Source organism: Spermophilus citellus (genome assembly GCF_964194105.1).
Source record: "Spermophilus citellus genome assembly, chromosome: 4".
Taxonomy (NCBI): Eukaryota; Metazoa; Chordata; class Mammalia; order Rodentia; family Sciuridae; genus Spermophilus; species Spermophilus citellus.
This window is the reverse complement of record NC_138185.1, coordinates 20,833,610-20,851,927: the sequence shown is the minus strand read 5'-3', so window position 1 is coordinate 20,851,927 and position 18,318 is coordinate 20,833,610. Positions and strand designations below refer to the sequence as shown.

General features: G+C 41.3%; 1 protein-coding gene across 4 annotated transcripts in view; it reads right to left on the bottom strand.

Moving 5' to 3' along the window:
- TTI1 (TELO2 interacting protein 1) overlaps positions 1-18,318 on the bottom strand; it is a 46,991-nt gene that overhangs the window by 23,625 nt on the left and 5,048 nt on the right. For all 4 annotated transcript variants that reach the window (XM_081290095.1, XM_081290096.1, XM_081290094.1 and 1 more), the window contains one exon: positions 2,560-4,894. In XM_081290095.1, the coding sequence (XP_081146221.1) occupies positions 2,560-4,855 (2,296 nt within the window). In that variant the 5' untranslated portion in view covers positions 4,856-4,894. The remainder of the gene's footprint in view (positions 1-2,559; positions 4,895-18,318) is intronic.

Genomic DNA, 18,318 nt, shown 5'->3' with positions numbered 1-18,318 from the left:
CAATCTCCAGGTTCTGGAGTATCTGTCATTAACATTTTCTCATTTTCCAAGCTATTCTGCCTTTTCCTATGATGAATAGTCAGCCCATCATTAGCTGTGGGTAGGCAGTGATCTTCTGCTGGCTCTTGCCCTCTCTATGGCACCTACTGCCTTTTAGTCACTGCAGGCACTGCACGGTGTATCGTCCTCAGTTTCCTAAAACATGTACTGGGTTCTTTTAAGACCTTTCAGAAGTTCTGTGAGAGCACACTGCCACTTTCGTCTTCAAAGAGAGGCCAGCAGTTAGACAACTGAGGAAAAATTGCAATGCTAGCACCAAATGCTACTTTGACTTGTGAGTGATGGTACCAACTCCACTACTTACTATTCAAAATTCAAGTGTATTCTTGGCTATTTCAAGACTTGCAGAAATGTTATCTCCAGTTTTGCTTGTTCTCTTATAATGCTCCAGAGCCAATCTTGATCATCTTCATTTTCCCTTCTGCAGGGGACACCCTCCTTCCTCCACCTCAACTAAAAAAAAAAAAGGCACTACACAGGATTTGACTTTCCTTCTTTAGATATGTCCAAAGACATCAAGCAATATAAAGCAATTCAATTTTCAAGACCCAAATTGAGAAACCTCTCAGGAGGATATATTTCATAGGCCTGTTTAAAACTCAAACTGAACCGCAGTGTAGTTCCCCAAGGCAGTGAAGCTGGGGTTTATGTGGCCCCGGGAGCTGGTCCCAGTCTGCGGTTGTCCGAGCAGCTTTGTAGCCAGCCAGTCCTAACAGGCAGCTCCATGAGGGCTGGCCTGGGTGGGCCTCATTCACAGCTGTCTCCCCAGTGATTGTTGCCATCATGTAAGACTGTGAATGACTGCAAAGTCAAGTCCAAATTCCTTTCCTTGGCCTAAGAGGCCTGGAAGAATTTGCCCTCCTTTCCAAACTGCACCTTGTACCACTCTCTCCACAATGACCTCTTTTCTATTCTCAAATACCCTAATCCTCTTCTTTCCTCTAGGCTTCACACCTGCTGTTCCCTTTGCCTCAATATTCTTACAAATCATATAAACCTCATGACAGCCCTGTATGTACTGATGGGCTCTCCTCATCCTTCAGGTTTAGTGTCATGTCACTTTGACAGGTCCTCCCTGACCACTCCACCTAAAGCAGCCTGTCTCTGGTACTCTCCTGCATCCAGGAGCTGCTTCCTTCACAGTGCTTATCACAGTCCGCAGTGAGCTTGTTTAAGGATTTGTTTATCATCCCCTTGCAGTAGCAGGATGGTGCTGAGTTTATTCATCTTGTCCATAGCTGTATTCTCATTACTTAGCACAGTATCTGACACTTGGCAAACACTTTTTATTGTTAATAAGAGAACATTTATGCTGTATATAAATGTTCATGAATGAACGAACACTGGAAATAGCATTACCTAGGGGGCAGAGCACAGTCCCTGCCCCAGTTACTTTCCATGAGAAAGTCTCTTACATGGCCTTGGCGTTTCATCCACCAAAATGAGATCAAAGCCCTTTCCACTTGCCTCAGAAGCTATCAGCAGTACTGGAATAAATATGCAGATACGCTCTCTGGATAAAAGGCACCGCAGCTCATTGTTTTTTCCTTCAAAGACTGACTGTCCAGTTGAGGGATTCTTTTTCTTGTAGTCCAAAATTTTGCCATTCTAACGGTAGCTAACATTTCCAATAGGCACCCTATAACATCTGTGGGAAGAAAACTGCAAACCAACTCACTCAATTAAAAGGTTAAAAGGGAATTCTTAGGTCTGCTCTGATTATGCGTAGCTATAATTTATTATTTCTGTGGTACAGGTGATGAAACCCACTGAGCTACATCTCCAGCCCTTTTTATTTTTTGAGATAGGGTCTGGCTAAGTGGCTAAGGCTGGCCTCAAACTTGCAATCCTCCTGCCTCAGCTTTCTCAGTCACTGAGATTGTGGGCATGCGCCACCATACCAGCTATGTGTAGTTATTAAACAAAATTAAAAATTCAATTTCCCAGTAGTACTAGCCACGTGTGGCTAGTGGCTATTGTATCAGACAGAAAAGATATAGAGTAGTACCATCATCACAGAAAGTTTTATTGGACAGTATTGTTCTAGCCATCTGTGGACTGAATTATTCATGCTATTTCTGTTCTCCATTAGCATAGATACTGCTAACACTAAATATCAGCAGTAGCAATTTGGTGTATTGGAAAGAATACAATTGTCATAAATCCTGATTTTTATCCCTTATTAGTTGTGTGACCCTAGCTAAATAGGATCTCACTGAGCCTTGGGTTTTTTGTGAAATAAAAATGTTTATATTTAGCTTATAGGGTTTATATCCCTGGCTCAGAGCGGGAGCTCAATAATTGATAGATTATTGAAAGTATAAAAAATAAACACTGGAACCCCATCAGAACATGTGGCTCTTTCAAAGAGCTCTTAAAGAGACAACCTTTCAAACGTCCTTCATTGCATAACCATAAACACTGAAACAATAAGACCAGGCAAACTAGGATATTGAGTCCTATCCCCCAAATCAGCATTAAAACGGACTTTCAATGTACCTAATGCTGCCAGCAGGGCGTGCAGGACGCTGACAAAGGAAGCAGCTCTCTTATCGTAAAATTGGTCCAGGGTGACCAAGACATCTTGAACCACATCTGCTACCAAAGGAAGCAGGCTAGCATCTGAGTTCCGCAGCATGACTTCCAAGACCTTTGGAGTATGAGGGTGCAGAGCTAGATGGCGCAGATTTAAAGAGATGCCATTCACCAAATAATCTGAATTTTGATTGATCAGGTGCTGCAGGGAGTCATAGCCACAAGCATGGCAAATGTCTACCATGGTACTGGTAGCCACCTGACTAATGAGCAGGGTTTGGTCTCCAGCTTTCTCCAATATTGGATAGAGGGCTGACATCAAGAGCAAACGAAAGTCTTTTCCTAGTGCGTACGCAAACTGGCCAATCCCTTCCAACTGGATGCATATTTGCCAGATGTTGCTGTTCAAGGAGCAGATAGTGGGACCTGGCTTTGAGAAGGCTGGAGAAGACAGAACTTGGTGGGTGTGTACATTGGATGTGATGGCCTGGAGGCCTGGCTGTTTCATTAGCTCCTCTCCCTCTTCAGTTTCAATACAGGTAACCAAATACCAGTTTTCTTGGCTTGTATATTCTTCAAGTATAGATGTCACAATCCCTCTCAGTTCCTCTGGGCTCATTTCAGTATGTTTTTCATGCAGATCCTCCACCTCCAGTCCAGCAGCCCCTGTAACCAGTTCATTAAGGATCATGGCGGCTTGCTTCCGGTAAACCACAGATTCGTGGTACAGTTCCATAAAGTGATCCACAAGTAAATAAAGGTTCCCATAATAACCAAGAAGCTGACAAACCTGCCGTAAGAGCAAGAACACTCTCTCATCAGTGAAGAATCTGAAGTATCTCCTCTGGACTTGGTTCCATGGTCGCACAGATGAGGCATTTGGGGAAACATTCAGGTCTTCAGCATTCCAACGCCGCTCTTCCACAATTTTAATGTCAGCCACATCTAGCTCTAGAACTTGGATAAGTGCTTTGGCAAGGCGCTGGAGATGGGCCACAGAGTTGAGAACAAAGTTTACTTTTGGGCCCAAGAGTTTCAGATAACCAAGAAACAAGGAGAGAGTGGAGAATTTGCCCTGATCATCCTGGGAGTTCATTAGGCGAGGAAGAGATGTGGCAAGGGAATGTAAACTTTCTGACAAGATGTCAGCAAGGGCTCTGTTGCTCACTACTACTTTCTGATCTGCAAAATGTCTCAGAACTTTACTGCACTTGGATTGGACTTCAGGACTCTCATCATTTACTAGGCCCACTAAAGCCTTCAGGAGGGGACCAGCAGACTCAATCAGTGACTGACTGCACTTCAAAAGAAGGACCTCCACAAGTTCTACCAGTTCCAACCTCACCTTCCAGTGTGGGTGAACTGAAACATACTCGGTTATCTTTTTAATAAGGATTGCCAACTTGTCACCAGTATTTTTTACCCAATCTGCTTCCCTATGAACCATTAGCTCTGCAACTCTGTGCCCCACTGCAGGATTTGCTGGGATCTTCGAGATTCTCCTGAGTTGTTCATCAGCCATAACGAAGCCCACTGTCTTGTAAAAGATCTTTAGGGAAGATACAACGATGCTGTGGCCTTGTTTAAAGTCTCCTGTAATAACTCTTGTCAGTGCAGTTGAGATTCCAGGTAAAAAAGAAGCAAACAAATCCCCCAGCTGCTGTTGCTCAGTCTCATCCAAGGACCTTGGATGGTCTTGACAATCACATTGCAAGAGTAGAACTTGTAAACATTTTAAGGAAGCAATTTTAATTTGCTTTGATTTCTCCTGTTCTGCCAAGCCCAACAGCAAAGACACAGAAAATCCTAATCGAGGAAGAATGGAGGGCTCATAAAAAGTCAGAATGATGTCCCCATAAGCCGAGTGCATTAAGGTGCTAAGTCCCCGGATCACAGCCAATTTCAACTCCTCTGACACAGCTGCAGGTTTTTGGGAATTGGGCGAATACAGACAGGCAGAAAGTTCTGAAAAGAGTTCCTGGAGAAGCTCTTGCTCTTTCACGCATGTTGAAGAAAGGACAAATGTGAGGCACTCTACCACGCTCTGGATCAAGCTCTCCCTCTTGGGACCTGGGGTCTTCAGGGTAAATCGCAAGGGGAAGAGGACATACTGCTGAAGTTCCTGTAGGGCACTGTCGCTCACGGCTTGTAATTGTGTCTGCAGATGTTCCACATTTTCCACTGTCTGTGTCTTTGTGAGCTGAACACAAACTGGACGTAAGACACCAAAGGCCTCCTCAGGAGTATCAAAAACTGCCATTGTGCGAATCTTCCTCTCACCGAGGGAACATCCTGTAGGCTGGAGGAAGGAATGATTTGATAAAGAGGGTCAAGCTCAAAGCAAATATGAAGTGAACTTGTATTCATTCATTCAACAGGCATTTAAGGGAGCCTATGTGTCAGCCACTGCCCAAGACACTAGGGGAGGAAAAAAACTGAAATGAGATAGGTGCTATTTTCAGAAGCCTCCAGTCGAGTGAGGGAAGTAAATACACAGTTATGAGAGTCTCTTAAGGATTAGAATAGACTTCAGTGTGGGATCCTCAGGGCGTGTGGAGGAATCATATCCCTGCAAAAGCCAGGATGGGATTCACAGAAAGATGATGCTTGAACACAACTTAAGGGAGGAATGAACAGGAACCCGTGGGCTAGTCTAAGGAGTTTGGGTTTTAACTGTGATGGTGACAGAGCATTGAAAGTTTTATCTTGTTAAAGTTGAGGAATACATAGCATAAAACATGCTGCCTTAATGTAAAGCTCAGTAAATTATGTACAGACCCGTGGAAGCACTACCCAAAGCAATTCAGAGAATATTTCTAGCATCAAGAAGTTTCCCCCAAGCCCTTGTGCATCAATTCCTATTCCCACCACAATCCTGACTTCTATGATGAGAGAGTCCTTTTGCCTGTTCTTGTCATTGAGAGGTTTTTTAGTGTGGGTGGCTTATATGATCAACTTTACACAATGAAAAGACCCCCTGGCAGCTGGGAATACAGAATAAGGATCAGGGCTGGGTGAGACTGAAGGCAATGCAAAAACAGATGGGAGTACCTAGAGGGATGGGGAAACCAGGAGGGTACACTATCACAGAAATCCTGGGAGAAGAGATTCCTGCAGGATGGAAAAAAGGCAGGCAAAGGAGATGAGTTTATAGGTAGAAGCAGAAGCTGAGCAACTTAATACCTGAGAGTCTTTCTTTTGTTTGTGAGGAGAAATTTAAAGTCATGGACTGACCGTGAACAAGAAAGGGGATTAACACAGGGCTTGAGGAGAGAAGTCTCCTATTCCCTCTGGGGAAGCAGGGCTTGCTGGGAAGCTTTAACGTGTGGCTCAAGGGTATGGAGGATTGAGCTGAAGCTGTGTACAACCTATAAGTGTGTATAACCTAAAATATTGGCCCTGGATGGAGGTTTATAGATCATCTAGTCTGGGGGTCTTTCTCTTTTTTTCTCTGCTTGCTATGGCTTCTGAAAAGATGATGTTAAGAAAGTTGCTGCTGCCAGTCTACCCACAACTCAATAGTGCTCTTGGTCCCAGTGGCTATAGGACTTGCAGGCAGGTGGTGACTGGTGGGTGTGGGCCAAGACCTGCTCGGTCCAAAGAAACCTAGAGTTGGGTTTCTTCCTCTCTCCATCAACAGGGATCTCTGTGGCATAAATGGGACTCTTTAAACCCTAGAGAGTCTGGTCCACTGAGCTCCAGGGACCCCTGTGAGGAAGGGCACTGGTGGCCTCTGTGTGGCTTCTTGAGAAGAAATCTCCTGGTCTCTGTGTCCCCGAGAAGTCAGAGAAAGGAAGAAGCTCAAATCCTCCTTATTGCAGGTTAGGAAACTGCCATGTGTGGATGCCACAAAGCTTGGTATGGGCATCAGCTCACACACTGATGATCCAGAGGCTGCTGTGCCATCTCCCCTGCACAAGGTATCACTGGACTAATGAGTGGGAAAGAATGATAACTGCTTAATGGGACCCAGCAGTCCAAAGTAGGAAGAGTATTTCAGCACTCCTCTAGGTGGTCAATCTTCAATTAACAGAACCACTAAGAGAGGCAGAGAAGAATTTGATTAAAAAGACCAATTAAAGAAGTTCAATTATGGGACAGACAAATTTCTTAGAATTAAAAACATATGAGTTTCCATACCAAAAGAGTTCAACTGATGAAATACAAGATGAAGATGGTTAATTGTTGAGACCCACTGAATGACCTGGAAGATCCAGTAGACCTTTCATAAAACTCTGAGCGGGAATATAAAAAGCTGGGAACTGTGGGACAGAACTGGGAGAAGCAAGTGTAAATAACTGGGAATTTGGAAGGGGAAAAGGAACAGATGGAGGAGCTAAGGCAAACAAACACCTGAAACATTTCCCTTAGTTGTCAAAAGATTTATCTGGATATTGAAAAGCCTGAAGGATACACACCTAGTTGATTTCAAGTAAAATTCCCGAACTCTAAAGATGAAGAGAAAAATCATATGTTCAGGAAGAAACAAATAACTTAGGAAAGAAAAAGAGACTGACTTTGAACTCTTCCTCTTCAACCATGGATCCTAGAAGACAGTGGAATAGCACCTGCTGATCATAAATAAAGTGTTGTGGCCTCTAAACCCTATGGACGGCTAAGACATTCACCTGTCAAGGTGGAAGAACAACATGCAAGGATTTAGAGAAAGAATCACCCATATGTTTTACTAGAGAAGATGCCTGAGAATGGGCGCTATTCAAACAAAACAGAGATCCAAGATGGGAAGATGAGTGAAAAAGGAAACAATGGTAATTTTTTTTTCTTTTAGCAAGGAAAAATCTTCTTCAAATAAAATGTTTAAGTGGAAACTCAATACATAAAACAAACAAAATCTAAGGGTCTCTTGTCTCTGGTGTGTGGACAATAGCCTGGGGCTCTGTGTCTCTCTTATTTACTTTAAGAGTTTCATGAAGATAACTTGGGGGCCCCAAAGTGGTAGTCCAAACTATGTCCTCAGATGATATGACAAAAACTATAACAGCACTGATGAAATGGGAACACACACTGTCCAAAACTGAACTCGTCTGCTTTTTCTATTATATTTCCTTTGTGATTTACGGTCCTCACTCCAGCCAGGAACCTTAGAATCTTTGCTTTCTTTTACCTCCCTCTTGATCCCACCACTCCCTCCATTTCGCCACTGATGGTAATTCCACGTGTCACACTGCACTGACTGCAACAGTTTCCTCTCGGGTCCCGTGTATCCTGTGCCTGCCCTTCTTGAATCCACATTTCAAACTCACATGTGATCTTTCTGATCACTCTTCTCCACAGTTAAAATTCTTCAACTACTTTCCCACAGCCTGATGAAAGTAGAAACACATTTTACCACAGCTTATAGGACCCTCTGCCTTTAGGCCCTGCCTATCTCACCAACTTCTTCACTCTTGATTCACCCCCTGAATGCTAAACAATAATCACGTAAAATTATACAACTTCTAAAAAGATGGTGCTATTTCATATTTGTCTCCTTTCTCCTACCACTGTATGCACCTCTATTACAGTGACAGGCTGCATTACTTGTGCACGTGTCTTACCTACTTTATACTGGGGCTCTTTGAGGCAGCGACAATTCTAAACCTAGAAGCAAGAACATGTAATACCTGACAACAACTGTACAAATTCTGCTTTCGAGTAAGATATAGTACAGAGTGGCAGGTCAACACATGTTGAAGACTAACAAAGTCCAATAATTTACAAAAATATTTCTTAAAGTATTCATTACCTGAACTAATAACCTAGCAAGGGGAGAATGTTCAGAGGGAGTCAACAATCAGTTGCTTTTTTTTTTTTTTTTTTTGCCGTTGGTACATTTACTGATCCTGGACATGGACTCAAGATTAGGGCATGGCTATCAGTAAGGAAAGAGAATCCACAGTGGTCATGTGAGGCTGGACAGACATAACTACATCCTTGAGGGACCTCAAAATGCAAGGTTTCAGCAGCTGGGGACAAAGAATACAGTAGGTATTTGGGTGTTCTTCAAAGTTAAAGTGACAAAACGGGAGACAATACTTGGCTAGTATCTCCTCAAGATATTTAGCAAATTCTGAATCCACATGAAGCAGCAGGTTAAAGAACTAAGCTGAAAGCCTTGGAAGGGCAGAGCTGACTCCTGACAGTCTTTCAAGTCTAAGGAGACAGACTGCCTTTGAAGTTCTCAACTGAAAGCCCTGGGAATCACCCTCTATCAACAAGGATGACAGGGTTGAGCCGTTTCAGGATTGCAGTCCGGAGTGACCCAGCTTAATTCCTTAAATTCAAGTGTTCAGCTCCCCACCTCTCTTAACCGAACAGAGAAGGGTTCCTATCTGGTGGAAAGTAATATTTCCTAGTGCCACTAAGATTCTTTTCAATGTCTTATGCACAATAAGAATTTTTTGAATATAGGCCACAGAACTGATAATCAAGAGGAAAAACAGACAATAAAAGCAAACCCTTAGGAAACCCAAATATTGGAGTTAGCAGTCAAGGCCTTTAAATAAATAAGATTAATATAGTCAAGAAAGAAAGGAACACTGTTTTTTTTTTTTTAATTTTGAAAAAAGATGTTACTTATTGCTATCTTCTTTTTTACCTGTAATTTGAAGATATTAAAGCTACAAGTTGTAACTAGACAATTTAAAGAATTCAAGGTATGTTTTTCTAACATGAATTCAATTGAACCCATATAATTATACTTAAAAGGTGACTACATAGTTATTAAATTCCAGGATTATAGTTTATTTAAGTAGACTTTTACTTTTAAAACATGTTTAAAATATGGTGGTATAAATCTCAATTACTTTTTTGTTTTTTAAATAAAATATTCTCTACAAACTACTATTTTTTGGAAACTTTTATTTAAAATAAATTTGAAAATCTTTCATTTTTCAAGTAAATACACATACCCAAAAGGAAAATACAGATAAAGTAAATAAGTAGAAGTGTAAAGAGTTTTACCACAAAATTGGTTGGAATCTATTAAAAAACAAAATCAAATGAACACTGTAAAACAGAGAAATAAAGTATGTATAATTAAGAACTCAAGGCAAGGTTTTATCAGGTTTGTCTTCTACTAAACTGGACTTAGCAGAAGACATGATTGATGATTTGGAACACAGACCAATTAAAAAAAAAAAAAAAAAAACAACCCAAACTCAACCAAAGGAAAAATAATAGCAAACACAGGTGATAAAAGGCAGGGGGGATATACCAAAAGGTCCCACTGTGAGTCCCAGAAGACAGTACAAGCAGAAGCAATACTAAAATGTCCAAAACAAATGAAAGAGATCAACCCACAGATTCAAGAAATTCAGGAAATCCCAAGTTGAGCAATACAAACAGAGGCATACAGACACATTACAGTCAATCTGTTGAAAATCAAAAACAAAGAGTAAAATCTTAAAAGCAGAGAAACAATAAAACTGACAGCTGACTTTTCAACTGAAATGACAAAATCTAGAAATCAAAAAATACTATAAGAAAATAACTACCAACTATGAATTTATACCCTACAAAAACATTTTTAAAAACAGATGGTATAGCCAGGTGCGGTGGTGCACACCTGTAATCCCAGCGCCTTTGGAGGCTGAGGCAGGAGGATTACAAGTTCAAAGCCAGCCTTAGCAAAAGTGAGGTGCTACGCAACTTGGTGAGACCCTGTCTCTAAATTAAAAATACAAAATAGGGCTGGGGAGGTGGCTGAGTGCCCCTGAGTTCAATCCCCGGTACCAAAAACAAAATGAAGGTATGACTGGGGACATTAGCTCAATGATAGAGCACCTGCTTAGCACTTGTGAGGCTGTAGACTCTATCCCCCGCAGGGAGGAGGGAAGTAAAATAAAGATGTTTTTAGACAAACAAAAAACAGAGGAAATTCACTGCTATGAAAGCTACACTAAAGGAAAACATAAAGTGGTAAAATGAACATAGAAGCACAGCATTGTAGGTAGGAATGAAGGAAATAAAATATGTCAATAAAAAGAATATTAACTGTATAAAGCAACAACTATTATGTCTTTTGTAGTTTAGGTGTACATAAAACTAAAATGCTAGATAATAAAAATGCACCAAATGCAGGGAAGGGGAGGGAGCTGTGTTCTAAGCATCTATATATAGTATCAGGAAATGGTAAAATCTTTTGTGTTAGAGTGTAGCATGTCAAGATGTTGAATGCATGTTTAAATCTACAGGATAAACTCTTAATATAACTGTAAAGGGATATCTACCTAACAAGTTCATCAGGCAGTAAAAATGGAATAAAATTTTTGATTAATCCAAAGGAAGACAAAAATGAGGAAAACGCAAAACTGATGAGCCAAATAGAAAACAAACACTAAGAGGGCAGACAGAAGTCTAACTAGAACAGGAGCTACACTAAGTCAGTTTCTCAGCAGTTATACTATTAACATTTTGGGCTGCATAATCATCTGTTGGTGGAAGGCTGTGCTGTGCGCATTGTAGGTTACTTGGCAGCTTCCTTGGCCTTGAGCATTTGGCCATGCATATATCCACAAGATGCCAAAAGCATTCCCCCAGGGGTAGCAACCAAAAATGTCTCCAGCCAGGGCCAAATATCTTGTGGAGCCCAAATACTGCCCCTGGAAAAAAATCATTGGTAAAGTCAAAATAATTCCAAGCAAAACCCCTGCAGGACTTACGTAACATGATTCTAAAATGTTATGGAAGTGTAAATGACCTAGAGTAGCAAAGATAATCCTGAAGAAGAGGAAAGAAATTAGAAAATTTATACTATCTCATTTCAGAATTGACTGTAAAGGTACAATAATTAGTGTGTAATTGGCATAAAGAAAGATAAATGGATTATTGGAGAATAATACAGCCCTGAAATAGAACTACACATAGAACAGAGCTCAAATCTAGGTCAACACATCTGACAAAGGTAACAATGAAATGAAGTGAGAGAAAGAAGAGTCTTTTCATTTAGAGGTGCCACATCATCCAGCTATCCATATGAAAAATACTTAGTAGTCACCAGAGCGTACCTAACCAAATATACACTGTTTCTTCCTATACATACATGTATATGATAAAGTTATTAAAACACTAAGCATAGTAAGAAATTAGCAACAATAATCATGACACAGAACAATGATAACAATATACTAGAGTAAAAATTAGGTGTGTGTAATCTCTCTTAAAGAGTCAAGACTAATAATGTTTTTGGACCATGGATAACTAGAGGTAACTGAAACCATAAAAACCAAAACTGCAGATAAGGATGACGATGTGTGTGTGTGTGTGTGTGTGTGTGTTTTTGAGCGCATTCATGCGTGTGTCTTTCTCTGTCTAGATTTCATCTCATATCAGGTTTAAATGTGAAATGGGAAACAAGAAAGCTTTCCAAAGAAAACAGAGGAGAACATTTTTGTGAGCTTGCAGTAGGCAAAGATTTCTTAAACAGGATATAAAAACAGGATACAGAAAAGGAAAAAAATTGGCCTGGTGTGGTAGGGCACACCACAGGTACTCAAGAGATTGATGGGAAGATTATAAATTTAAGGCCAGACTGCAAAATTTAGTGAGATCATGTCACCAAAGAAAATATAAAAAGGGGTCTAGAGATACAGCTCAAAGATAGAGCACTAGCCTAGTACGCATGAGACCCTGGGTTTAATCCCCAGCACTGAAAAGAATCAAAAAACTGGATAACAATAAAAATAAGAACTGTTCAGCAAAACACACCATTCTGAGGATGAAAAAGCAACCTACAAAGTCAGGAAGATGTTTGCTGTATATTTAACAAAATGCTCATATCCGAATGTATAAAATATTTTAGAAATAAACCATTAAAAAAATAACTCAGCAGAACTATGGAGAAGGACTTGCACAGATCTATAACAGCAAAGGATATACAAATGCTAGTACACACAGAAGGCTATTCAACATCATGAGTCAGGAAAATTCAATTCAGAAGGGCTAAATTGAAACAATAAAGGAAAAAAAAAAGGAAAGGACAATACTAGACATTAGCAAAGATATGAAACGACTAGAACTCTCAGTACTGGTTGATGCATAAACTGGCATGATTACTTCAGGAATTCTTTTGCGGCACCTGTTAGTCTAAAGGTACATATAGGTGTGCTCTATGATCTAGTCATTCCACTCTTTGATATATACCCAACAGAAGATGAATAGTTTCTCAGAAGATGTGTTCTAGAATACACCATCACAATCACCCTTTAGGGAGGATACTCAAATGCCATCTACAGTAGAATGGATATTGTGGTATATTCTCTCAATGGAATGTTAAACAGATGAAGATTTATCACAGAGATCTTCTAAAGAATGGGTTAAGGCTCAGAAATATATAAACCAGATTTCTGTAAGAAAGACAGTTTAACACATTGCTACTTTGATGTAACTATAAAAGGCAATCATATAGCTTTATGGGATGGCCATGAAATCATACTTGTTTGACAATACGTCAATTACAGAAGGAACTGTCTGAAGATTTAGAGCCTTATGAGTCCTAGATTCTACTCCTATAAAGTGCAACCCTGATTATTTAAAGTGGCACTGCTGTGAAGTTTGATGTTTCTATAGCTAACATCAACAGGGGCATTCTGGCCCAAAAGTGATACTGGGATATGGCCTGCAGAACAAGCTCACTCCAGGTAAATAGAGAAAATGCTTAAGAGTTCAGATAGTAACTGAAAAAGCATGAATGCGCAGTTCTAGGCTGTTCCCCCTTTCTAGTTTAATGTACCCGTGTGGTCTTGGGAAGCAGTCACTGCAGGGGTGGCAGAAGAGACCTGCAACTAGAGAGCAGGCAATCCTCTTCCCCTGCTCCCCATCACTCGGTCTTGTTACCAGATGAGCTATGTAAGATAACAGTGTACAGGTGGTGGAGACAAGTGGAACACTCTGTACAGGACAAGGTGTAATACTTTACAGACATTTAAAGGATAGATGGTGGTTCAAAGGTACATATACTATTATCACACAAGCAAGAAATGAAAAGGGTGGGGAAGAAGTGCAAAAGGAGTTTGGAAATAGAATGAACAACAAGAGAGAATCTCTTGGGAGGAAGAAGGATCCCTGCTGGAGTGGGAGGACTATATGCGTGGGGCTGGGCAGAAGGACTGCTCAAAGCAAAAGGCCTGTCACAAGCACTGCCCAGAAGGGAGAAAACTCACAGCACCTACTAAAGAGACCACAGAGATGCTTCACCCTGTAGTGACATTCTCATGCAAGCGCATGCTGGGAGCTTTGCACTCACTATTCCTCCCATCTCCTATGGCTTGCTCCTTGCCTCTCACAGTGCTTTGCTCAAAGGTGACTTTTGAGTGAGGCCCACCCTGTCACCTTTCCACCATGGCACTCCCTACCTCCTTTCTCTGACTTTCAAGTTTTCCTTAGTGTCACCTGTCAAACCAGATTATCCACCTGTTGGTTTCCTCTCTCCCTTCACTCAAACATAGGCTCTAGGAGGCAGCGATCTTTGTTTGACTGGCTTGTTTATTGTTTCTGGCACAGAGCAGTTATTCAATAAATATTTGTTGGACTAGTGGCCATAACCCAAGATCTGGTTCTCTCATTGGTAGGATTTTGATGCCAGCTATGTCTGAACTGCATTCTTCAACTAATCGCCACATTAGTCTTCTCTTGGGGTCAATTATTCCTGCAGATAACTGATCTCATCAATCAGGGGAGAACCTCAGTATATTCATTTTGGACGGCAATCACAATTCTAGATTTTGGCTGTATGGTAGCTCACTTTTAGGCTGTTTCCAGAACAGGAAACAGCATGAGTTCAGAAATCTTTTGATATGGTTTCTAGTCTGGACTCTAGTCTGGTTACATGATTTCCACAAATTTTGGTTCCTTCAACAAAAAATAAACTTGATAGATGATTTGCAAAACTTCTAATTCCAAATGATTAGCCTATGAAAAGGAAGACTGGGTTTAGGATCTCAGAGATAGAACTTCAGACATTAGAATTGCCAACACAAGTTCTTGAGTAGGAGGAAGAGAATATATTTTTTGTTTTTGCTGAAAAAGTCCATCATATGCCAGGCATTTGCTAGGTATTTTATGTATATAAATTCTTCATCCAAGAGCTGAGAAGCCCAAGGATCAGAGAAGTTAAGAGACGTACACATGGCAAGCAGGTGTCAGTCAAGGGATTCACCTCAAGCCTGACTGAGTATAAAGGCCGTGTGTGTTCTACCAGAACTTCCTGCTTGCCTGTTTTTTGTTTGTTTGTTTGTTTTGCGGTAGTTGGGTGGTACTGGGGATGGAAGTCAGGGGAATGCTAACACTGAGCGACATCCCCAGTCCTTTTTATTTTATTTTGAGATAGGTTCTCATTATGTTGCCCAAGCTGGCCTCAAACTTGAGATCCTCCTGCATCAGACTCCCAAGTCAACTGGGATTCCAGTTGAGTACCATGTCACTTGGCTATTATCAGAATCAAGGAGTAATGATTAAGTACAGATTTCTGGGCTGCACACCAAATCTGCTGAATCAAAATCTCTTTTAAGGGCTGGGGATGTGGCTCAAGCGGTAGCGCGCTGGCCTGGCATGCGTGCGGCCCGGGTTCGATCCTCAGCACCACATACCAACAAAGATGTTGTGTCTGCCGAGAACTAAAAAAAAAATAAATAAATATTAAAAAAAAAGTTTAAAAAAAAAAATCTCTTTTAAGGGGGGCAGGTATACTTGGGAATCTATGATTTTAAAAGTGCACAAGGTCAGTGTGATGAACATCCAGGGGCAGGAATCCTGAAAGGTGTACAGTTGACACAGGCTCTCCATTCTCAAGAACAGGCACCTGGTGATGAAAGGGGGACTTGTCCTTGTTCAGTACTCCACCTGGCAGTAGAGCTGAGTATGCTGGAGGACTATGGTCTTTGGTTATTTCCCCGTCTCCCCACCAAATGGCACATTCTTAGAGCTGCAGCTTTCCGTGCTGTTCCCCTGCCCCCGGTACAGTGTCTGCCAGGCAGTCCCCACCCACTCACTGTCTAGTAAGTAAAAGAAGTAATAGGAAGAGAAGCCCAAGGATCGGAGAAGTTAAGAGATGTGCACATGGCAAGCAGGTGTCAGACGTTAAACCTTCAGCATTCTCGGTTTTGTTGCTTCCTACCCAGCCTTCCTTCTACCTAGAAATGTTTCTTTAGCATATACTATGTGCCACACACAGTGCTAAGCTCTTGAAGAATGGAGATGAAGGTTCACCACAGGGATTTGCCCTGCAAAGGGGAGATTTCTGCAGAACACCAAGTACACATACAAGAATGTGGAGGCTCGGCAATCACTCTTGGCAATCACTCTCAGCTCACTTCGTTCTTTATTTACTCCTGTCCTCTGAAGAATACTTACGAAACTGTGCCTTGTGATACATGAACATTACATGCCCATCCCCTTCACAACACAAGAAGTTCTTTGGCAAGTAATATATTCTACAAAAGTAGTTTTTAACTTAGAAAAGAATGTGCATTGAAATATATATGGTAAATCCCCATTCTTCAACTCCCACTTATGCCCTGGCATTAGAAACGGGCATAAACTCTCCAAGTGACTAATAAGTGCACATGTATGTTTATATTCTTTATTAACAGTTAAATATTTATATGAATAAAATTCTGTTTATTTATATATATACACATATATATATGAACACAGATATAGAGAACTTCTGCTTCTGGGGAGATGGAATAGAAACCTACCTTTTCTTAAGCTGAACCAAAAGATATAAAACAAACATAAGACAACTCTGAAAGGCAGAGGCAGGGAAGGAAACTGGTGAGGGTTCTCAGGACCCTAGGAATGACGGGGTACTAAGTAACCTGTGTTTTCTTTCTGCCTCACAGATCCTCACCTTGAGCTGAAAAAGCACCAACAAGGGCAGGGACAAAAAGCCCAGCGCAACCTGTGCTCCCGAGCTAAAGGGCTAGAAAGGGCAGCCTGGCAAGACAATGAGCTTTTGGACAACACTGTTCCGCTCCAGTCAAACACTAGAGGAAGTACAATGGCCGCCCCCGCTCACCCCAGCAAAGGCCAAGGGAGGCATCTAGTCTAGACTTCCACTCCTGCGAGGGTGTGATGAGGTGCTCCCAACACGCCCACAGGGGTGGTATCTAAGAGGGCCAAGTAGGAGGAGGAATTCCAACCCCACCAGCTCCAGAATGAGCCCTTCCCAGTCCCACATCATCCCAAACAATATAATGTTAGTTGGGCCACACAGGGAGCCTAAATTGCCATACCCACTCAGCAAGAAGGTACCTTTCTTACTCCTTACCAATGAGGTGTCAGAAGAGCCCTAGGGACAAGTCAGGACCATCACCATTGCCCAGTGGTGACAAGGCGACCCCACCACAGTGTAAGTGGAGACTAAGTGGGAAGCTGAACACCCACCTCCAACCAGCAGTAACAGGGAGCTCTCCTTGGGTGCCGATGGAGGCTGAGTGAGGAACCTGGACTCTCTATTTCCATTTGGCAGTAATGAAACAGACTACCCTCCTACTGGAGTAGGAAAGCTATAAGGGAATTCCAGTCAAAACAGAAGACTTAAATACAATCTGGAGTCTCAGAACATTATATACAAATGTCCAGGTTCTAGTGTGTGTGTGTGTGGGGGGATCACTCATCATACCCAAAACAGGAAGAACTCATACTGAATGAAAAGGACAGTCTTAACAACTATCAACACTAAGATGACAAAGATGTTAGATTTGATTAACAGATTAAAGCAACCATGATTAAAATATTTCCATGAAGAATTATGAACATGCTTCAAACAAATGAAAAAATTGAAAACCTCAGCAGAAATATAAGATATAAAGAACAAAGGGAAATTTTAATTGAAAATTCATTACAAAGAAAAAGCTCAGAGGATGGGTTCAACAGTAGAGTGAAAGGGACAGAATAATGTATCTAAGGGCTAGAAGATTGAATAACAGAATTTCCCAGATTGCTGAGTGTGGTGGCACACATCTGCAGTCCCAGCTACTTGGGGGTCTGAAGTAGGAGGGTCACAAGTTTGACGTCAGCCTGGGCAACTTATCAAGACCCTGTCTCAAAAAACACAAAGGACTGCATCCCTGGATGTGGCTCAGTGGCAGAGTGCTTGCCTAGAATGTGTTCATCCCCATCTCACCCCAAACAAACACACAAATGAAATAAACAAATAAAAAACAGAAGCTCAGGGGCCAGTGGGACTATCGCAAAAGAACCTCAGAAGGGAAGGAGGAAGAAGTCAGGGTGAACAAGTGCTTAAAACAAATAATTGTTGAAAAATCTATTTGAAATGCTAAGTGAACCCCAAATAATATAAACTTAAAGAAATTTACAAAAAGACACATCATTAGATTTCTGAAAACTAATGACAAAAAAAAATCTTGAAAGCAGTCAGAGGAAAATAATATCTTGCTTACTAGGGAAAAATAATTCAAATGATAATAGATTTCTCATGGGAAACCATGTAGGTCAGAAGGAAGTTGCTTAGTAATTTTCAGGTGCTGAAAAGAAAGAGGACTGTCATTGCAGAATCCTAGGAATGGCTAACCCAGTGTGGTGGCACATGCCTGTGATCACAGCTGCACAGGGGTGGTGGCAGGAGGACCACAAGTTTGAGGTCAGTCTGGGCAATTTGGGAAGAACTTTTCTCAAAACAACAACAACAACAACACACACACATACACACACACACACACACACAGCTAAGGAAGTTCTCTGAACAGGAAATTTAGAAAA